Source organism: Triturus cristatus, chromosome 8 (assembly GCF_964204655.1).
Source record: "Triturus cristatus chromosome 8, aTriCri1.1, whole genome shotgun sequence".
Classification (NCBI taxonomy): domain Eukaryota; kingdom Metazoa; phylum Chordata; class Amphibia; order Caudata; family Salamandridae; genus Triturus; species Triturus cristatus.
In genome coordinates, this window is record NC_140591.1 from 1241502517 (window position 1) to 1241515543 (window position 13027).

The 13027-nt window shown below is 50.5% G+C and overlaps 1 protein-coding gene across 2 annotated transcripts in view; it reads right to left on the minus strand.

Moving 5' to 3' along the window:
- Positions 1–13027, minus strand: part of MED14 (mediator complex subunit 14) — a 1045467-nt gene that overhangs the window by 188705 nt on the left and 843735 nt on the right. For both annotated transcript variants that reach the window (XM_085622933.1, XM_085622932.1), the window contains one exon: positions 10314–10496. In XM_085622933.1, coding sequence (XP_085479059.1) covers positions 10314–10496 — 183 coding nt within the window. The remainder of the gene's footprint in view (positions 1–10313; positions 10497–13027) is intronic.

Consider the following 13027-nt stretch of genomic DNA (forward strand, 5'->3'; position numbering starts at 1 on the left):
TGATCTCTGCCTCTCCCATGTGGCCCTCCCATCCTAGAAGAGACGCATCCGTCACCACTATGTGCTCCGGTTGGGGTAGGGAGAGAGATCTGCCACTGACCCAATCGCGATCCGTGAGCCACCACTGCAACTGTCTCGCAGTGCGCTCCGAGATCAGGACGTTGTCGGACAGGTTGCCCGATGCTGGGCCCACTGAAACTTCAGGTCCCACTGCAGAGCCTGCATTCGCCATCTGGCGTGATGCACCAACAGGATGCAGAAGGCCACCAGACCCAGAAGCCGCAGCACCAACCTGACCGAAACCCGGAAAGATGGGAATCAGAGCCTGAATATCCCGGACCCGCTGTTCCGGAGGATAGGCCCGGAACTGCGCCGAGTCCAGAACCGCTCCGATGAAGAGGAGCTGCTGGGAGGGACTCAGATGCGACTTCGGTACGTTGATGGAGAACCCCAGCGAATGCAAGAGGTCTGCCGTAGTCTGGAGGTGGGAGACGACTGCCTGGGGCGAGCCCGCCTTCAACAACCAGTCGTCGAGAGAGGGGGAAGACTGAAACCCCTTGTGAGAAGTTGGCCTGATATATGAAGTCACTAGTTCTATGGTGATTGGTTGTAAAGTCAACCTTATAGACCAGCTATCCTAGTGGTAGCATGGACAAGAGCAGTCTTAGGCTAAACTCTGTATGGCATGTGAAGCCAGCTGTTATACCATTACAATCCCTTGAATAACAAATGAAAGGACACCACACCAGATATATATAAAATTCGAATGTATTTATTCTACATATACCCTCAGCACTCTTTATGAGTTCAGAGGTCTAAGCACAACAATTTCTTAAGTAGCATACGTTAAGTTACACAGGAAAAATACAGTTAGGCCCAGGGGCCACGCAAACCATATACTAAGAAAGTGGTATAAGTACCACGTCACGAACAGGGAGCAGGCCTAGGGCATCGCTGGGGCTACACTACCCTACCAATAGTTAGGAAGTGGGAGGCCCACGGGAAGAGTGTGCAGTGTAAAAACACACACGCGGGTTACATTAAAGTTAATGGGAATGTAGTAATTAGAAATAAGAAGAATAAGGACTCTTCCAAAGTAACTAGGAGGAAGCAACTAGAGACTTAGACACTTGGATAGTCAATATCCAGTGGAGCACCGGAGTACTCGCGTTACCTCACCCAGAAGAGACGGGTGCATAGGTGTGAAGATGTGTCGGGTGTCGTCGCTGGATCCTATGGATGCCTGAAGAACAGTTGCTGGCAGGCGGCCAGGAGGAAGCTGTCCGGTGGATCCAAGGGTGGATCTTGAAGGAAAAACACCTGCAAGCAGAGGGGACAAAGTCTGGGTCACTAGCCAGTGACCGTGTGGAACCAGGAAGGAACCAGGCGATCTCGTGCAGAACACAGGTGATGACTTGAAGCTGGTCTCTGCAGCTGCGTGGACCAGGAGGCGTCGAGGACGACCAGAACCAGGGTACGAGCTGTCCCACGAAGGATCTTGCTGATGGCGGAGTCGGCGTCCCGATTGGAGTCAACAAGCCTTGGCAAAGGCAACCCACGCGGAATGGGAAATTCGCTTCAGGTGCAGACCAGGTGGGTCTGAGGTGGTTCTCTTTCACAGGGAAGCAATGGCCAGTCTGGAGGAGCCAAACCAGTGGTGGCAAGTCAAGGGTTCGTCGTCATTGAGGCTACTAGCAGAACGGGCAAGCAACCGGACAGGCGCGTCGAGCAGGAAAATGCAGAAAGGGCCCCACGCAGAACTCGTGGAGGGCTGATCTTCGGTGCATAAGGTGCTCGGGGTTGGGGCTTCTCAATCCCCAGAGCACAACTTCGAGGATGCCTCAGAAGCTGCGCTGGAATCTACTCGCCAATTTTCCCAGGTAGCCGGTCCCACGTCTCTCGTCGCCTCCACGGATCTCAGCTTGGCTGTGGATCAGAGTCAGAGAAGTCTGGAGGTCAAGGCGCTGGTCGGGCTCTGCAGTCGGTTCCTCGTAGAACTTGGGCAAAGCAAACGGCAGGTCGCATGTTGGTGCCTGTTTGCACAGGGTGGCCACTCCTTGGCCACAAGGGAGATTCTTCAGTCTTCTTGTCGAATGTCGAAGGTCCAGAGTTTCGTGTCTAGTTTCAGTTCAGGATAATCCAAAGTCCTAGGGACTCAGTTCCCACTCTTATACTAATCTGGGGGCCTGAGTTACCTGCTAGGTCCCTCTTATGGGTGGGACCAGGGAGGGGGGTGGTTACACCCCCTTCCCTTTGTCCAGTTTCGCGCCAGGACTGGGGTTGGAGTGCCCCAGCACCGGTTTGAACCGGACTATGCATGGGACACCTTGTGTGCCCCAGGCAGTGTCTCGTTTCTTTCATCCCTCCCTGCCCCAATACACTAAGCCCTGTCTAGGGTGGTGCTAGCACCTCCCAAGGCAGGAAACCTATTTTCCAAGCCTCCCTCGCTGGAAGGACTCCCAGCAGCAGGAGGTCAGACTTGTGTCTGTGGCAGCAGCATCCATTTTGTGATGCTGGGGCTCTGGTTAACTTTAACCGGGTAGTAGGTCTTCAACATGTCATCTCCCTCTAGAAGGGGGGAATACTATCCTCATCGCCAGAAATGGTGTTGGGGTAGTATTCCAAAGTGTTAGACACCTTACATGACATGTTTTGATAAAGCCAAACCATAGTTACCATAACCGCGAGGATTATAAGGCACTTTAAGAGTATATGGTAGGCAATATCATAGAACAGCTAGAAGGACATGGTTCCGAAAGCTGCAGACAGGCTCAGCTCATGCTAGAGCACCATCTCACATGTTACCAAGCACTCTGCCTTCAGGATTGTTAAGGCCTGCCATAGGAGTGACTGAAAGGTTACCCATGTGTCTATATATAAGGTAGGTATAGGAATACTATACCTAAGCAAGGGCTGATTACACGACCTTGCCCCAGCTGAGTGTTCAGCCAGTTGTGTCATGATGGGAGGCCAGCCAGGGGTGGCATAATACATGCTGCAGCCCCTGGTAGGCATAGGGTACACCCATGCCCTGGGTACTTAAGGTACACTGTACAGGGCCCTATAGGGTGATCCTTACTAATTGGGTTATGTACCTAAAGTACATAGTATGAATTTAGAGACAACAGCTGGGCTGTGGGTCTGATTAACAGGCCCACAGCCACATCTAAGTCGAAAACCAGTGAAGCAAAATCAAAAAGTGGGGGTGACCATAGGAAGCAGACCCTACTCTCCTACACCCCTGATCTGCGCAGATGAGCTGCGACCGTCGCCATCACTTTCGTGAACACCCGAGGGGCACTGGTGAGGCCGAAGGGGAGCACGGTAAACTGAAAATGCTCCTGGCCCACCGTGAATCGCAGGTAACACCGGTGGGCTGGCAGGACGGGGATGTGGAAATAAGCGTCCTGCAAGTCCAACACTACCATCCAGCCTCGAGGGTCTAGGGCAGTCAGAACCTGAGCTACAGTGAGCATCTTGAACTTCTCCTTCCGGAGGAAGGTGTTGACGCTCCGGAGGTACAAGATAGGGCGTAGGCCCCCTTTGCCCTTCTTGGGAACCAGAAAGTAGTGGGAATAACAACCACGACCTACTTCTGGACTAGGAACGCGCTTGATGGCCCCCTTGGCCAAGAGGGCCGTAACTTCCTCCTGCAGAAGTTGCAAGTGATCCCCCGAAATTCGGTGGCACTGTGGTGGCTGGTGGGGTCGGCTCGAAGGGGAGGGAGTAGCCCCTTCGGACGATTTGCAGCACCCACCTGTCCGATGTAATGGTGCGCCAGTGGAGCAGGTGATGGCGAACTCTGCCTCCCACTGGCGTGGAATAGGCCTGAAAGCTCGGACTAGGAGGGCTGTGAGGCGGATGCTGCTGGGGTAGATGTGGACGGACCGGCACGTTGTTCCCCAGTACCGCCTTGGCAGAATCCACGTCCGCGCGGAGGTTGGTTCTGTGGCCTGTGGCTAGTCGGCGTGAGGCGCGCCCCTCCATTGGCCACGAATGGGACGAAAAGCGTAAGTTTGCGGGCGCGGGCCGAGAGGCCAAAGACTTGGCCGTAGCCCTAGAGTCCTTAAAGCGCTCCAGCGCACTATCCGCTTTGTCGCTAAAAAGACGACTGCCATAGAAGGGCATGTCCATGAGGGTGCTATGGACATCCCCAGAAAAACTTGTGGACCGCAGCTAGGCGTGGTGACGAAGTGTTACCGTGGTAGACATTGCCCTACCCATCGAGTCCGTAGTTTCCAGTCCACATAGGATTGCATGCCGTGCTGCATCCCGCCCCTCGGCAAGAGCCTGGGCGAGCCGTGTCCGGGCCTCCTCCGGGCACTGGGGCAGCACGTCCTCCACCGTTTCCCACAGGGAGTGGGAGTAATGGTCCAAAAGACAAGCAGTGTTAATAGACCGTAATCCCAAACTAAGGAGAAGAACTTCTTACCAAACTGTTCTAGTCTCTTGGATTCCCGATCCGGGGGAGCGGACGGGAAGGAAGTCTGGGAAGTAGAAGCCTGGATAACCAGGCTCTCGGGCGTGGGGTGCATGGACAGAAAACTGGGGTCGCCCGGTGCAGGGCGGTGGCGCCAGGCCACGTTCCGTTCCACAGGAGGAACTATGGAGGGCTTGGACCAGGTGCCCTTCAGAACGTCACTGAGTGCCTCATTGAACTGCAGCAGAGGCTCCGAGGAGCTTGTTGACGGTTGAAGCACCTCTGTGAGGAGATTCGTCCTCGCGGCCACAGCAGGCAGCTCCAGCCCAAGGGCTTCGGCCGCCTTGCGCAGCACCACTGAAAATGCAGCACCTTCCTCCGAAGCCACGGTAGGAGGAGAGATGAAGCCAATGTCAGGAGAGGTGTCAAGACCACTGGCATCCCCCAGCTCATCTGCCCAGTCCTGAGATAACTGGCCCTGCCGGGCCAGAGGGTCCTCAGACCCCTCCCAGTCGTCACCGTCATCCGATTCCTGGTATACAGGTGGAATTATCTGATCCAGGCAGAAGATGCCGGGCCCGGACCGGGACTAAACTGGGGAACGGCGGCATCCGGGGACGTCGCCGGGGGTGGCATCGGAGGAGTTGGCGCCGGCGGAGGGGTCGTGAGGTCGACTGGGGACCAGGCCTGGATCCCCGGGGACCTGCGGCGTCGGGACAGGAGTCGACGATGGCACCGGGGCCGGAGCCGCCGGCTCGCTAGGCCTCACAGTCGAGCCTGCGGGGTCCGAAGGTGCGCCGACAGGCGTCGACAGCGGAGCCATGTTTCTCATGGCCATGAGGAAAGCACTGACCTCCCCCGGAGTTGCGTCAGTCCCAGGGACCGGAGGGTATGGGGACGGACCGGACCCCTGCGGCTCCGTCGGAGCCGCGTGGGTGGTGCCACCCGAACCCTCAGCAGAGTCGCGCGACCAGCGAGGGGAGTCAGAAGAGCGATGTCGCTTCTTCGACTTCTTGCTGTGCTTCGGCTTAACCGATTTCGAAGACTTCGACCCCGATGAGCGGTGGTGGCTGCGGCTCCGTGACCAGTCCCTCGACCGGGACCTGGAGCGGCGCGGAGCCGACTGCCGGTACTCGCCTAGCTTTTGAAGTCAAGGCCCAGTAGTCGAGGCACGCCTCGGCGTCGTGGTCGACTCCAAGGCAATAGAGGCACCGGCGGTGGTGGTCCGTGACCGACATCAGTCGGTGACAGGAGTCACAGGCCTTAAAACCAGGCATCCCTACCGGCACCAGAGTCGATGTCGACAAGATTAGAACCAAAGAGTTCGAAAAAGTTTAGTAAAAAAACGACTAAAAGGGTATGCTTTTCCCGGATCGGCGCTTACAGGCGCGGAAAAAAGAAGAACTGACGTCTAAGTACTCCGACTAAGTCATCCCGGCGCACGACGCCGACGACGGACGCGGAGCTGCAGACGACACCTAGCTAAGCGCAAGGGTATTGCTGACGAAAAATCTTTCCGGATCCAGCCTGACGCCTGGGGATATTCTAAGGTGAGGAATCTAACTAACGTGTTTATTTCAGATGCGTCTCCGAACGAGTGCCGACTTGGAAATTCCAACGCGCAGAACTGATGACATTGAGCGTACTCTTCGGTGGCGAACAGATCTATCTAAGGCTCTCCCCGTCGCAGAAAGAGACCTTGCGCCACGTCCAAGTTCAGACACCACTCGTGATCCACCATGCACCAGTGGCTGAGTTTGTCAGCCATAGCGTTCAGAGAACCTGCCAGGTGTTCAACCACCAAGGTAATTCCTTGATGTCCCAGCCACATCCAGAGGTGCAGAGCCTCTTGACATAGGGTCCACGACCCCACCCTGCCCTGTTTGGTGCAAAACCACATGGTGGTGGTGTTGTCCGTGAACACCTGCACTACACTTCCCCAGACAGAGGGAAGGAATGCCTTCAGTGCAAGCCGGATCGCCCGCAGCTCCAGAAGGTTGATATGGAGCCGGGACTCCGCCTGAGACCTGAGGCCTCTGATCTCCGCCTCTCCCATGTGGCCTCCCCAACCCAGGAGGGACGCATCCGTCACTACTGTGTGCTTCGGTTGGGGAAGGGAGAGGGATCTGCCATTGACCCAATCGCGACTCGTGAGCCAACACTGCCATTGCCGTGCAGTGCCCTCCGAGATCTGGACATGATTGGACAGGTTGCCCTGATGCTGCGCCCACTGGAACTTCAGGTCCCACTGCAGAGTCCACATATGCCATCTGGCATGCGGTACCAGAAGGATGCAGGAGGCCATCAGGCCCAGAAGCCGGAGGGTCATCCTGACTGAAACCCGTGATAGAGGCTGAAAGAGCAGAACCATAGCCTGAATATCCCAGACTCGCTGTTCGGGAGGATAAACCCGAAACAGCGTCGAATCCAGAACCGCTCCGATGAAAGGGAGCTTCTGAGAGGGACTCAGGTGCGACTTCGGCACATTGATGGAGAACCCCAGCAGATGCAGGAGGTCGGCCGTAGTCTGGAGGTGGGAGACAACTGCCTGGGGCGAACCCGCCTTCAACAGCCAGTCATCGAGGTAGGGGAAGACTGACACCCCTGACCTGCACAGATGAGCTGCGACCACCGCCATCACTTTCGTGAACACCCGAGGGGCGCTGGTAAGGCCGAAGGGGAGCACGGCAAACTGAAAATGCTCCTGGCCTACCGTGAACCACAGGTAACGCCGGTGGGCCGGCAGGACGGGAATGTGAAAATAAGCATGCTGCAAGTCCAACGCTAACATCCAGTCTCCAGGGTCCAGAGCAGACAGGACCTGAGCCAGAGTCAGCATCTTGAACTTCTCCTTCCGAAGGAAGCGATTGACGTCCCGGAGGTCCAAGATGGGGCGCAGGCCCCCACTTGTCCTTCTTGGGGACCAGAAAGTAGTGGGAATAGCAACCACTCCCTACTTCCTGATCAGGAACGTACTCGATGGCCCCCTTGGCCAGGAGGGCCGTGACTTCCTGACGGAGAAGAGCCAAATGATCCCCCGACATGCAGTTGTACCGAAGTGGCATGGCTGGAGGGGAGGACAGAAAGGGGAGCGAGTAACCTTGGCAGATTATCTGCAGCACCCACTTGTCCGACGTAATCGCGCCCCAGTGGTGGAGGTGGAGGTGAACCCTGCCACCCACTGGCGTGGGGTACCCCCTGAAGCTCGGATTAGAAAGGTTGAGGCGGAAGCAGAAGGGGTGGAAGTGGACTGCCCCGCACGCTGGTTACCAGACCCGCCCCTGCGGAATCCACGTCCGCGGCCTCGCTGAGGCTGGTTCTGCGCAGGCTTGCTGGAAGAGCGCGTCTGGGTACCCCTGCCCTGGCCAAGAAAGGAACTAAACCCCATTGTGGCAGGAGTTTGAGGAAAGACCCAAAGACTTGGCTGTGGCACGAGAGTCTTTAAAGCACTCCAGGGCATTGTCAGCCTTATCACCAAAGAGGCGGGAGCCATCGAAGGGCATGTCCATGAGCGAGCCCTGGTCATCGGGTGAGAAGCCAGTGGAACGCAACCAGGCGTGGCGCCGCAATGCCACCGTCGGAGAAATCGCCCTGCCCAACGAATCAGCGGTGTCCAAACCACACCTGATGGCAAACTGTGCCACATCCTTGCCCTCCGCAATCGCTTGGGAAAGGACAGCCTGGACCTCCTAAGAGCACTGAGGCAGAACCTCCGCCACCGAATCCCACACTGCATGGGAGTAACGGCACAATAAGCAGGCGATATTAACCAATCTCAACCCCAAACTGGCGTAGGAGAACAACCTCTTGCCATATTGGTCTAGCCTCTTAGAGTCCTTATCCAGCGGAACCGAGGGAAGGGCACTCTGCGATGTCGAGGCCTGAATGACAAGACTCTCAGGTGTGGGGTGAGTGGCCAAGAAGGCGGGATCACCAGGCGCCGGGCGATGACGCCTAGCAATGTTCCTATCCACTGGCGCCCCCAAGGCCGGCCACAACCAAGTATCCAAGAGGACTTCGGGAAGGGCCTCATTGAAAGGGAGCAGCGGCTCCGACGACGTAGACGCCGTCTGTTTTTATGGACCCAGATTTGGCTTTCAGAGGACCTAAAATTTTCTAGAGCTGTCATCAAAGATTGTCTAAACTTGGACAATGCCCTAAAGATAACTTGGCTCCATTATCTGAAGGAAAGATTCCATACAATAGGTTTAGGATATCTTTTTGAAACCATGAAAGCATCACCCCTAATGCTAAGGCTATTATCAAAGAGGAGCACCGCTTTAGGGGTAATAGACACGATCATCACTTGGGCGATAGGGGAGTGTCCCAACTGTCTCCTGCCCCACTGCAATTTTATTTAACTTTTTCTACTAATTATCAGTTCAGATTTTATCTAACAAGATGCCGTTTACACACTGTGTAGTTTCTGTTGGCATTCCCTCACCAAGAAGAGTGGTCGGACAAGCTTATGCCTGCCCATACGATAATTATTCAAGCCAAAGCACGCTGCACTTTGAATCATTTTGCACTTTATATAAATCGTCGAGATCGAGATTTTTGCTTCCATTATTAAGGAATATCCGCCCTTGTTCATATATTGATGGTAACAATTTACTGCACGCATTGGCTACCGTTGAAATTTGTATTGCAATAGTGAATTACATAAAGGGCTCTACTGTAATTAGAAAGTGATATGGATTCAACCATATAAAACACTATTGCATTATTTTTTCATTTAAAATTACTTCTGTATTTAAATAACAAGATGCTGCTGTAATTTTATAAATTGTGTTTATCTTTTTATAGTGATTGTTTTATGAACTGAATATCTTTATTGGCTTTGTCAAACTTTTATGGTTCTCTGAACTGAAAAATAGTTACTCTTGACTTGACATTAGAAATAACTAATAGCTGCTGCCCAAGCCATTATTATAGCTTTGGGGCCCTCAAACAGTTTGAGTTCTCACACTTCTAGTAGTGTGATGGTTAATCGTGGGGTTGGTGCAGTCATTGGCAGCGCTGACAGTGGCTATGGGTGGTGCAACCTCTGGTGGCCTCTTGACACTGACACTTTTTTAAACAAATTGAGCACTGCTGTGAAAATATTCGAATAAAGTTGAAGTAAGGTCAGCAGATGATCAAAATCAGATAAAATCAGATAAACTGAGCAGAGCTCAGGCAGACTCCCTTCTCGCATAACATGCGGTTAGAAATCTGAGATATGGTGGCCCTTGAGAGGAAGAGTGCCTCAGGTGTTGCTTCCTGATTGTTTTAATAAGAACCAAACTTCAGCCAATGTGAATTAGTTAGCAATGTCACTAGCTTAAGATATGCTATGCAATGTATTTCTATGTAATACTCATTATCATGACAGTGGGATTCCCTCCTCAATAACGGGGAAGATTCAAGCATGTGAATTTATGAATGAATCAAAACTGGAGAAAAAGGGAAATGAAGGGGTCTGGTGAGGTGGTGTCATTGATATCCTTGGACAGACATGGTCATGTGTGGTTAGCAGTGTGATGTGTGACACCCTGGGACATAAGTACCCCAACACCAACAAACACTATGACTGCATAAACAAAGATTTCTGGGAGTCACAAAATACATCTTGGATATTTCAAAGAAATAACCCCTAACCAATAGATAGGTATTTATACCAACCAAATGGGCAATTAGATATTTTTTATGGGTGTCGTATGTTGCTTTTCATGGTCATTGAACATCTGCCTTCAGTACATATGGACAGGAATCACCTAGCCTCTAAAATATGGCTTGAATTGCTATTTACACTTGAGAACAAGAAATCTTCACATGCAATGACTAACTGTAATACTGACAAAATTGGTGATCTAAGCAACTGGTATGTTGCAGTATTTCAAACAAGACTTACTTGTTCCAGCTCGTGGGGAATGTGAGACATCAGGTATAGGTGAATGAAGAGATGTATTTGCTGGTGACATCCCTGTGATCCGAGCAGCTGGTGATGGACCAGACACCTGTGGTGACCCTGGCCAATTCCCAACACGTTGATTTGGTGACATCATTGTGTATGGCGAATTTGGGTCTAGCGCACCTGCAAGTTGTAAAACATGTTAAAAAAAACAAAACCTCAAATTACATTATCAAAAAGTGTAACATATGTCTGACATTTAAAGCTTAAAAAGTCTTTAGCCATTTAGCAATATCCAGTTGTGACATTCTGTGACTTTTTTAATGTTCATGGTGAAAGCTATATTAATTCACATCCTATATTTTATTTTTCTGCAAGTCAAATAAAAAGTAATTCTGTAAAGGTTACTCATCTGACACAGGCATGTATTTCTCCTGAAACTAAGCAGCAAACATGGAAAATGAATGGGCAACATATAACATTTCGGAACAATTGGCAATACTATATTTGGAACACATTCTTATCCCATTTTCAGCTGCCTCGTTCAACAGTTTATTTTTCAACAATTCGATACATGTCTGTTGGAAATTTGTAGACAAAGATCACTTGCGGAATACAAATGAATAACCAGTGGTGACCTGACCATCTCTACCATAATGAATACAGAGGGCCCACATTTTCGCTGTCATCAAGGACTTCATGCTTACAGTAAATAAACCTAATTCCTCATTTGACAGTACATTTCTAATTACTATATTTAGTCCTCCCACAAATCACCCCACCTTCCACACAATTGAATTTCCATAAATGCTTGTTTCTTCAATAAGAATACGTTATTTAGAGTCAGTAATATTTGTACCGATGGATGAAATATCTTCTCTTACATTTCTTATTCTGAATAGGGATGGGCACATTTATTTTTCATTACAGTTGTACAAACTTCCAAAATCATGAAATTCAGACTTTAGGAAATCAACTCAAGTGTCCTGATTCAATTTGTTTACTCAAGCCACAGCACACCATTGTCCCACTTCCCAGTGAACGATTCCTGTTCCAGGATGTCCAATAGGCGGAATATCCTAAAGCAGGAAAAGGTGGGACAGCACCTGCATCTTTCTGCAATCACAAGTAAGAGGTACGTGGAAGGAGGCAGCAGAGGGAGGCTCTGCCAAATAAGTCATGTTGCGGTGATGGAAAACAGGTCCCAAAATGACTGAGAAACTTTGAACGATTAGGGTGAGGCACACCATGGTGAGGACAGGCTGGTCAAGAAATCTTCTCCTCCAAGGTGCAAGGCTCAGAACAGGGATGCAGCAGTAACCAATTGTGATGCTGTAAACGGGTCCTAAGCCACAATAATACTACATTAATTAAAACTTCAAAAGCAACACACTTCGTGAAATTTCAGAGGCTATCCTTAAGACAGCCCCAAACCTGAAACATTCTAAGAGCTCAGGCAGGATACAGAAGAGTTTCAGCATTTTCCATAAACAGTGATAGGTGGCAGTGGTGGGCAGCAGAAACAACAAAATGATGTGACATAATCACTGGAAGTGACAAAGCAGGTTCATTGAGGCTCCATGTTGCATCGGTGAAGTGAGCTATGCATTACTTTCCACAGGCCTGAGGCCAGGATGGCAAGAATAGCAGAATAATAATGAAAAGAACAATTCAGCTGTGTCAACAGAAAGACGAGAGGTAGAAGAGCAATGAGGAATCCACTGCAAAATGCTTATCGACCAGAAAGATTACCACCATAGGTAACTAACTTTTTCTTCTAATGAATATTCCGTCCCACATGTTTCTCACTTTTTGCCACTTCCAAAGCAGCATCATTCAAAGAGACAAATCTGAGCTAAATTAGCTCAATCATGCACCCGAAAACTTTGCATATCTTTTTGCCCAAACTGCTTATTCCGTACATTAAGGATTTGTAGAAGTCTGAATCATAACCATGAGACTGTTCAAGAAATATTAATTACTGGAAATCATCTAAAGGGCGTATCTATGCTGCAGCCATCCAATACCGATAACACAAATTTCAGAATTGACAGAAAGCTGGTGGACAGGGGATCTGTCCCTTCCGCTGAACATCAGGAGGGAAAATTCAGCATCTGCTTGAATGTGTTGAAGGTGAAGACCTAGGAGTTTCCAGAAGTCTACCTAGCGAATCTGAAGGCAAGGAATATGTTTCTAAGCCTGTACATTCAGTTTCCAGGCATGTTTGTTCAGGATTTTCACTGTTAAGCTCAGAATTGACATCTGCGATTAGTATAGCACACAGTCCCTTAACAGCAAGTTGTTGTGGGTTTACATCAAACATTAAAAAAGCGCTGGTAGACGTAGGGTTATGTTTTGTAATGCATGGTTTAGAGTTCTTATACAACGTAATGAGAGAAGTATAGATGATGTTACATGTTAAATGTGGTAAAAAGAAGTAATGGTGGTTTTTACATTTGTAGTTAACCCTGAAGAAGGGATATTGAGCATTGGGTTGATGCAGACTGCCTTAGATGAACACTACATTACTACACGTGCTTTAGAAAAAGGCCTGGATGGGCATAGACCTAGCATTAGAAGCATTTAAAAAGCATGCAACCTTATTTGTGGATGGAGAAAGAAATGAAAAGATATTGGATGAAATGGAATAAAATGGTCAAACATGGACTACTAAATTGAGATGGAGCATTTTGTGCACGTATGGACATCGCTGT